Source organism: Sardina pilchardus, chromosome 13, assembly GCF_963854185.1.
Source record: "Sardina pilchardus chromosome 13, fSarPil1.1, whole genome shotgun sequence".
NCBI lineage: Eukaryota > Metazoa > Chordata > Actinopteri > Clupeiformes > Clupeidae > Sardina > Sardina pilchardus.
The window spans coordinates 15,754,871-15,764,870 of NC_085006.1; the positions used below are offsets into that span (position 1 = coordinate 15,754,871).

Genomic DNA, 10,000 nt, shown 5'->3' on the forward strand with positions numbered 1-10,000 from the left:
AAGCGGACAGACGAATAAGGCTCTGAATATGAAGAGCGAAGACTCTGTGTGTTAGTGTGCAGAGAGAATGATGTGCCTGAGAGAGTGGGCTTGGCTCGGGGAAATGAAAAATAGAACACAACGTATATGGAGAAAGGATTGGAGGGAGAAGGGAGAAGGGCAAGAAAGTGCTTGGTGCTTGATCAGGGGAGGAGGAGGAGGTGGGGGGGGGGCAATGGAGAAACAGAGAAAGGAGCTGATAATGGATTTAGGGAGAAAAAAAGGGAGAGACAGATGAGAATGATGGAGAGAGAGAGAGAAGGAGCTGATGGGAAGAGAGTATTAGCGAGATAGAAGCCGAGGAAGAGGTTTGAGTGACAGAAAGAGAAAACGAGGGAGGGGATGAAGAGAGAGAGAGGGAGAGAGAGAGGAAGAGTGGTGGATGGGAGGGGATGGGAGGGGAGAGTGCCGTGCTGTGCTGCATTGCAGACGTGCAGTGTGGGGAGGAGTCAAACATAGTGTGTGTCTGTGTGTGTATGTGTATGTGTGTGTATGTGTGTGTATGTGTGTGTATGTGTGTGTGTGTTTTCTGCAGGCAGATGGAAGCCCACCCAAGCTGGCAACCCAGCTGAAATATCAAGTGTTTTTTTTTTTTTTTATGTATAAGGAAACATGGGGAATGGCATGTGAACATGGCAACCTGAGATATATGATGCATCCATCACATTTGTACCCAGCTGTGTATTTTTTTAAATCAGACACCGCTGGAAAGGTGTGAGCGGGTTTGTGTGGTGTTGTTCTCAGGCTTCACACTGAAGTCTACTTGAGTATACAGTGTTAATTTGACTGAGACGCCGGGCGTTGTGTGGTGTGAGCGGATTGGCTGCTCCGGTATTTGCAGCATTATTCCAAGACATAATCACAGACACACTCTGGCAGTGTCTGGCACATACGCACCCACTTGTTCTGTTATTCTGCCCGTTCTCTCCGTAGGAGGCGTTAATTGTGTGTATTTATATGTGGGGCTGCAATAAAGCACTGCCTCACCACAATTGACACTTGCAGACCACAAGTTGTTTTGTTATTTTATGACATTTGGTAGACTTTCAGTAAGTTCTCTCCATTTACCGTAACTGACACTCACTGCAGCATTTCTACACAATCAGTTTGTTAATTTTTCCTTGAATGCAAGTGGTAGTGGGTAGTAGTGAGGTAGTGGATTGTGGAACCATATTATTGAGTAACCAAAGTCAGAGGGTGGGCTGGATTTTATGTTAGCACCACGGGTATCCATGTGCATTCCCAGTCAAAAGTTTCAACACACCTGTTAATTTCAGGGTCTAGGTTAATTATTTGGTATGGTTTCTTTTAATGAATATGAACAGACGCATGTGGGGTTGTGTAATAAACAAACAAACAAAAAAAAGATTAAAAAAAAACATTTTTTTATGATTTAGGTTCGACCCAAGTTAGAAACAAGGATTCTAATACATGGGACATTCACTTCTTTAACAGACGAAAACAAGTATTGTCCATGAATCCGATTCTTCAAATTAGCATCTGTTTATCTTCACAACTGCTTGGCACACTATTGGCATCATCATAACCAGCTTCATGAGATGATCATCTAAAGAAAATGCTTCTCGACCTGTTGACTGGTTGTGAATATAATATAATGTTCTTAATAATAATAAATTGCAATATTCTCTATGGCCACAAAATGACTTTTAGTGCTACATCATACTGTAGCAATTAAGCTAGTCACTGCAACAGCTGTGTGTGCAGTCACTCCAGCGGCACGGGATGAGAATGGGGCTTATCTTTAGAGCCGTCAGGCCAGGGTCCCCCCTCCCCTACATATAACAACACTCTGGGGGCTCACTACACTGTCACAGTGAGGGCGGTCTGAGAACAGATGACTTCTGAGTGGAACAGGAATGAATACAGAGGATTGGTGGAGTAAAAAAAAAAAAGACCTTTGTAGGCTTGTGGAGAAAAAAAAAAGCGGGACGATTTTGGTATCAAAGGAGGCTCGTGATGAAAAGCACAGGGATTGGGTTCTTAGGTAAGGCTTCAGTGCTCAGCGTGATCTGTTCTGTGTGAGTGTGTGTGTTTTGAAATTGCGGTGCCATTTCCTCAAGGTCGCTCCTCCAGCCGAGAGCAGGATGGGCCTCCTGGAGGACTTCATGGTCGTGGGGGAGAGGGCTCCCTAGAGAGGCCACCAGGGCGCTGCTCTCTCTCTCTCTCTCTCTCTCTCTCTCTCTCTCTTTCAGCCCCCCTCCCCTCTCTCAGTCCTCTCTTTCTGTGTACCCCCCTCAGTTCTCCCCCTCTCGCTCTCCGTAGCCCCTCTCTCTCAGTCCTTCTCTCTCTCTCTCTGTCCTCCCCCCCTCTCTCTCTCTCTTCCCCCCTCTCTCTCTCTCTCCTTTCTCTCTCTGTACTCCCCTCTCTCTCAGTCACTCTCTCTCGGTACCCCCACCTCTCTCTCTGTCTTCCCTCTCCCTCTCTCTCTCTCCCTCTCCCTCCCTCTCTCTCTCTCTCTCTCTGTCCAGGGGGAGATTGAGAGACAGATGAGCACTTCCTGCTGCGCCTCCGCTCCAGTGCTAAAACAATTCAATCTTCATTCTCCCCTCTCTATTAAAATAATTTCCCCATTTTATTGCCACGGCAACCAAAACAACAGCAGCATCCGTCTTCGGGGGTCGGCAGTCTGCTGCATAATTGAGGCGACAGACGCTGGGGCGGGCTGAAATAAAGGCCCAAAGTGGCATTCCGTAATGGCCTTTCTCTCCTCTCAACCGCTCCACCACCCCTACCCCCCCCCCCACAGGTCCCAGGTACATGGTCCAGATCGGCGAGAAGGTCATCGACTACAATGAGGACTTCCGCCTCTTCCTGGCCACCCGCAACCCCAGCCCGTTCATCCCTCCCGACGCCGCCTCCATCGTCACCGAGGTCAACTTCACCACCACCCGCGCGGGGCTCCGCGGACAGGTAAGGAGACCGACGGTCACCTGTCCCAGACCAGCTGCTACTGCATTGCTGTGGAGGCAATGCCCCCCCCCCCCCCCCCAGAGATACCACACACTGAACCTCTGGTGAAGCTTCTCCTTTTCCCTTTGCCAAAAGAGCCAGCGCCCTATCGTGTCTTAATATCTTTAACACAGTTCGTCTCATTACTAATAAAGTGCTCTCAGTAGACATGAAATGAAAAAGCCTGCTTAAATAATTAAAGTGAAAAGTATTGCTGATGGAACCAAGTATCACAGGCCTTTTAGCTCATTTGTTATTGAATGAGGGTATAATACAGCAATTATAGTGGAATAACATGGCGGCCCATAACTGGGCTATCCATGCGCCTCTGGCTAAATGGCAATAACAGATACCCCAGTCCTCACTGCATCCCACACTCCTAGTTAAACTCCGCAGTCTCAGCAGAGAGTGCTCCTCACACACTCTCTCCCAGCACACACTGAAAGCAAGTGACTCGTGTGTGTAATGTGTCTGCCAGCCTTCTTGAGGTGCCCACACACAGACACACACACAGAGCTGAAGTCCGATTTTGATAACAATTGTAATCTTGAAATCCTGGCCGTTAAATACAGTTAACCGTGCATGACATTTTACTATTAGGAAAACGATTTGCCAGTAGGCATCAGATGGGCGGGCTGATCCCAAATGAGTGGAAATGAGGAAAATGTACTGGTACAGTTCAAACAAAAACATTTCAGTAATATTCAAGTAATTTTATGGTTGGGTCAGTTGAAATGAAATGAAATTTTTCGCAGATTAGACAAAAAGTCGCCTGAAGGCTAATATCAATATTTAAGTTCTAATAATTTACTGAAACATTGGCTCAGTGAATCCAATCGTGAGATAATGCAGTGCAGGCTTGCCACTGAGAACAGCGTGAGTGAGTGCAGAGGAAGACAATGCAGGAGAAGCCGGGTTTGGGAGTTTCATTTGTGTCATGCAGGTGATATGCAGGGTATATCATCGGGAAATTAAGATAGACAGATAGATAGATTTGGAGAGAATGGAAAAGACACAGTTCCAGTGTTTTACCTGTCGAGTATTGTATCCTGCACCTCCCAACACACAACACGCACACAGCTAGAGTCAGGGGCCTCTTTTCCACACGTCTCTCTACAGTATATCTCTCCTAAACGAGTATACTGTAGTCTAATGGTCTGCACAGTGTGAGACCATGCAGCTGCAGGTGCTACTTTTCTGAGAAATAAAGAGGTTTTTTGAAATAATTAAAGTAAATTGGCTCTAATTTGAATGAGGCGCAAAAAATCTTAAGTCCAACTAAAGTCATTTAACAACTCTAAGCAAGATCAATATGCTAATGTGCCACCATGGATAAGACCTGAACCACACACACTGATGAGTCAGCACAGTGCTCCCACATGTACTGTAACATGGTGGCTATAATAGTTCATGCACCAGAACTTGCTAACAGGCTTTGCAAGCTGAGTACCCATGAAGCACTAAGGAGGTGCCCAGTTCTTCTGAACAGACAGCAAGGGTCATGCTCCCACCCACAACAATGTTGCATAGTGCAGTAGCAGGCATTCCGGGCTCTCATTGCCAATGGCAGAGACGCTGTCTATTTGAAGTCTGGGTAGCATCCAAATGAGTGTGAAGCCATTATTTTAAAATAGTGTAAAATAACGGCATTGTGTTGCTTTAAAGATGACAAGAAAAGGGTTGTTTGGAAAAAGAAAGTCATGTTACAATTTTGTGTCTGTATCTTGCTTCCCAAGTGCCCCTCCTCTCTCTCCTTTCCCCTGCCTCCTGGCATTCTCTTACCACTCTCTCTCTCTCTCTCTCTCTCTCTCTCTCTCTCTCTCTCTATCCACCTCATCTGCCATCACTCTTCTCTTCTCTCTCTCTCTCTCTATCCAACACTCTTCCCATCACTCCTCTCTTCTTCTCTCCTTCTCTCTCTACCTTACTTTCTATCACTCCTCTTCTCTCTCTATCCACCTCTCTTCCTATCACTCCTCTCTTCTCTCTCTCTCTATCAGCTTCACCTCCCATTGCTTCTCTCTTCCTCTCTCCTTCTCTCTCTCTTTCTGTCTTTCCATTCTAGCTATCCTCCCTTCATCCTCACACTATCTCTACTTGCCTTACTTCACATGCCTTGCTCATCCTACCCTTCCTCTACTACTTTTTCTCTGTCCCCCCTTTTTCTCTTTCTCACTCTGGTCCCCCTCTCTCTCTCTTTCTCTTGTCCCTCGCTCTGCGGAGTGCGTGATTGCAGGCTTTCAGTGGCGGTTTAAGGGGTCATCCTCTCGCCGCCGGCTCCCTACCTCTTCTCCTCTCCTCCGCTACGCACCTGCAGCCCAAAGTGTTTATGAAGAGAAAACATGTTTATGATGGAGGGGAAAACATTTCCTTTTCTCTTTTCTTGATGTTTGTTTCTCTCTCTCTCTCTGACTCGCCTCTCAGACTGCCCCGCGAACACAATTTCGCCGGCTTTTAATGTTCTTCAAAAGGCAGCTCTCTCTCTTTGCTGTGGCGCTGGCGCTGACGGACAATTTCGTTTTTTTTCTTCTCCTTTTTTTTCGCTTCCCCGGCCTCTTTCATTAACGACCTTGTTTGTTCAAGCCTGTGTTTGTCTCGTTCTTTTTGAAGTTTCACTTTTTTTTTTGTCCTCAGTTGAACTAGACAACAACGAATACATTAATAAATACATACATAAATAAATACAAGAAAAACAAAATGAAGGGGGGTAAAAACACTAATGATTTTCAGCATTAGTTAGCCCCTTTTCTGACGGCATCTGCAAGAATCGTGATAATAATACCGGAGGGCTGAAACGTCTGCTGTTGCTCGAGATTCTGTATTTATAGATAAAAGTCGCTCCTTTTTGTTAAGGCTTTCTTTTTGTCAACCTCTCTTCATAATTCCTCTCATTGGACAGACCTTCTTGTACTCGGTTCCTTATTGGTCACATCTGCCCTCTGTATATCCTCATTGGCTCCTCTGCTTTGTTGCTCCCTCCCTCCCTCCCGCTAGCTGCTGGCGCTCACCATCCAGCAGGAGAAGCCGGAGCTGGAGACCCAGAAGACCCGTCTGCTGCAGCAGGAGGAGGACATGAAGATCCAGCTGGCCCAGCTGGAGGAGTCCCTACTGGAGGTACGGTGCACTTCTCCAGCCACTAAGATGGAGGACACGGCTCCCCCTCAGTGCTGATACAGGGGTGTTGGGTTCCACATCAGGCAGAAGCATCCTGAGATGGACAATTGTTAACACTAAAGCCCAATTCACACCAAAGATTCCCGACGCGACGAGACTGAGTTGCAACGGTGTGAATTAGAAGTTGCACGTAGTTGCAAGCAGTCGCAAGCCGTTGCAGAGCATTAAACACGTTGAGTCGCAGTCGCAAGGTTTTAGAACGTCGCGGCTCGTCTCGTCGGGACGCTTTGGTCTGAACCCTACTTAACACTATCAAAGTCAATTGGAATTCAGTGTGTGTGTGTGTGTGTGTGTGTGTGTAGTGTGTGCAGTGTGTTTGTAGTGTGTGTGCGTGTGTGTGTGTGTGTGTGTGTGTGTATGTGTAATGTTCCCAACAGTCCAACTATTGACATCTGTCCCAACACTCTCAGGTCCTTTTGACGAGCAGACACCAGAGGCAAGGACCATAGAGTCAGTTGGGTGTAGGATGCGCCCACCCTTGATTATCCAAACCAAACGCCAGTGGCTTGAAAGAATGAATTCCAATTAATTACAATCTGGGTGGCCTTGGGATGTTTTTGCACAGAGACTGATAATGTAATTTATTCAGGTATTTCCTCACGCCATTCCAATTTCACATCCTAACAATCGTTTTCTTTTTCTTTTTCTCGCTCTCTTCTCCTCCCAACCTCCCTCCCTCCTCCTCTTCCCCTCTCTCTTTCTCTGTCTCTCTCTCGCTCTGTCTCGCTTTCTCTCCCTCTCCAGACGTTGGCTACAGCCAAGGGGAACATTCTGGAGAATAAGGACCTGATTGAGTCTCTGAACCAGACCAAGTCCAGCAGCGCGCTGATCCAGGAGTCCCTGAGTGAATCCCACCGGCTGCAGGCCTCTCTAGACCAGGTCTGTAATGCTCTTTACAGTGGTACAGGGTAAAAGCAACTGAAACGTTAACCAAAAAAGGAATAACACATTAAAGATGCAGTCAGCAATTGCACACTTCATTTCAAGCTCATAAAATTTTTTGTCACATTCAGAAATCATGTCCTCTCGAGCGCTTAGCTTCCCATTCCGTGTGTACACTGTAAAGAAACCCGGTCTCTGTAGGCAGCCCAGGCTCCGAAAACGGGAAACAAACATAGCGGGGGCAGTCTTTACCCCAAAAAGACATGAAACCCTGTGTAGGGCTTCTCTGGGAATACCGACGGGAGGAGTGAGCCACCTCTCTGGTGTGTTTGGTTTGGGCCTTAGTTAAAATATAATGTAGATTTTAGACCACACCCTGATGAAGGCGTAGACAGCTGAAACCGGTTGCCGTTTTTTAATTCAGGCTACCCCCATGGATTAATAAAGGGTTGTTAAACTTTACATTCCTTGACTCAAAGGAGAGTGCCTTGGTTACGAATGTCTGATGGACAATTTATGTTGTTTTGGACAAAAGCGTCTGCTAATAAATGGAAATATCAACATGACCAATAAGCAAACAATGCAATTGTTGACTGTGCCTTTAAGATATAATAAAGGCAGCATGAAAGTCAATGAACTGATGAGAATGCTCAGTCAATGAGTCCACTGTGTGAGTGTTGGAGCACAGACAGGGAGTTGGCTTGTGGAAAAGGGGGATGAAGAGGGAAATGAAAGACAACTTGCTATAGCCAAAACGGAAGGCTGGATGAAATGCAGAAGAGAGGATGGAGGAGGGGGGAGGAGAGAGTTCAGAGGGAGTTTTGAATGAGTGGAAAGCCAGTGGGTGAGAATGGAGAGAAAATAAATGGTGTGATTGTGAAAGAAAGAATGAGAGAGAGAGAGAGAGAGAGAGAGAGAGAGAGAGAGAGAGAGAGAGAGAGAGAGAGAGAGAGAGAGAGAGAGAGAGAGAGAGAGAGAGAGAGAGAGAGAGAGAGAGAGAGAGAGAGAGAGAGAGAGACTGTCTTCCCAGTCTGAGAGCTACTTCCCCCGGTTCCCTCAAAGTACATTTCCCTGATATGACCACTGGACCTAATTTCCCTTGACTGGGCTTTTTACTGACAGATGGGTTTTAAATGCGACGCAGCGCTTCAAACCAAAAGATTTGACTTTTCAATTTTGACTTCTGCCGTGTTCTATCTGCTCCGCGCTCCAAGCCCCACAGGCCCATGGGTAATGGAGTGCTTAAGATTATTTTGAAGTTCTGCCGAAGTCTCTTTTAAGCGTGTCCCTCTCTCTTTCATGCCCCTGACTTCTCTTCCCCTCTCTTCCTTCTCCCTCCTTATCTGCCACTGTGTTGACTTACCTCTGCTGCTGCTCTTGGACTCGGATTTAAACACTCCGCCATTGAAAATGAGCCTGTAAATGATGTTCCTCACATTCTATCTCATCTCTCGCTCTCTCTCTCTCTTTCATCTCTGCTCCTCTTTCTCTCTCCTCTCTCCCTTTCTTCTCTCTTCTCTCTCTCTCTCTCTTTTATCTCTGCTCCTCTTTCTCTCTCCTCTACCTCCCTTTCTTCTTCTCTCTCCCTTGCTCTCTTCTCTCTCTCCCTCTCTCTCTCCCTCTCTCCCTCTCTCTCTTTCTCCCTCATCTCTGCACATCTTCTCTCTCTCATCTCTGCTTGTCTCTTCTCTCTCTCCTCTCTGTTCCTCTCTCATCTCTAGTCTCTCAGAGGTGCTGTGTTTAGTGTGTGTGGGGAGCTATTTGTTCACTGTGAGGTCAGGCTGCCGTGTCGCGGGGAGGTCGCGTGTTCTGCGTGACCTCTGTCGTGACCCCGGCGTCTCTCAGAGGACCCACTCCTCGCGTGTCTCTCCATCTCTGAGTCTGTGGCCTTCTGAGTGGCCACACAGTGATGATGACCAAGGACACATTGTCACCGTCTCTTTTGTTTTTATTTCATTTCCTGCTCAAATGAGCTTCATGGGGGTGAATGTAGTATCACAGTATTGGCACAGTGTGCAGAATACCTCTGTCTGTCTGTCTGTGTGTGTGTGTGTGTGTGTTTGTTTGTAGTATGTGTATGTGTGTGTCTGTGTGTGATGGAGCTATTAAAGCACCTCTTTTTTTGTGGGAGTCAAGGTGCTGTGTTTGTGTGGAAGCATTGCGAATGCTGAAGAGTAGGAGAGGAAAAGAGAGGAAAGGAGAGGAAAAGAAAGTAGAGGAGAAGAGAAAAGAGGAGAGGAGAAGAGAAGATGGGAGAGGAGAGGAAAGGAGAGGAGAGAGGTGGAGAATGTGAGAAAGACATGCTCAGAGGAAAGGGAGGACCAAAGAGTTATCTGGTTAAATGAATACTTTTGGGGAATGGATGAATAGGTGGCTGCTCGGAGGCATCCACACAAAGAAGGCAGTCTCTCACACCCCTCTTCCCTCTGAGCACACAGATACACACACACACACACACACACACATGCACTGTCAGTGCCCCTGCGGCATTTATATCAAAGCAAGCACTGGCTTTCTTCTTACACACACACTCTCTCTCTCTCTCTCTCACACACACACACACAAACACACACAACTACACACACACACACACACACACACACACACACACACACACACACACCTTACACAGTTACAAACACACACACACACACACACACACACACACACATCTAGGGTGTTATTCTGAGGTGAGAAAAGGAACAGAAACGCCACTCTCACCGAGGAATTTGACTGACAGTTGCCATGGCTGCACGACGCACCTTCCTCTCTCCCCTCCCCTCCCCTCTCCTCTCCCAGTGCGTGCAGTGCTAGACTCTCTGAGTGTGTGTGTCAGACTGTGAGCACAGTGATTTTTAGATGGCCTCCTTTGCCATCACACACTCAACATGACACACACACACACACCCACACACACACACACACACACACACAC

General features: G+C 47.0%; 1 protein-coding gene across 1 annotated transcript in view; it reads left to right on the top strand.

Annotated features, from left to right (window-relative positions):
• The window catches only part of dync2h1 (dynein cytoplasmic 2 heavy chain 1), a 135,490-nt gene that overhangs the window by 81,109 nt on the left and 44,381 nt on the right, over positions 1–10,000 (top strand). The window contains exons 65-67 of the mRNA XM_062551939.1: positions 2,807–2,970; positions 6,004–6,123; positions 6,928–7,062. Coding sequence (XP_062407923.1) covers positions 2,807–2,970; positions 6,004–6,123; positions 6,928–7,062 — 419 coding nt within the window. The remainder of the gene's footprint in view (positions 1–2,806; positions 2,971–6,003; positions 6,124–6,927; positions 7,063–10,000) is intronic.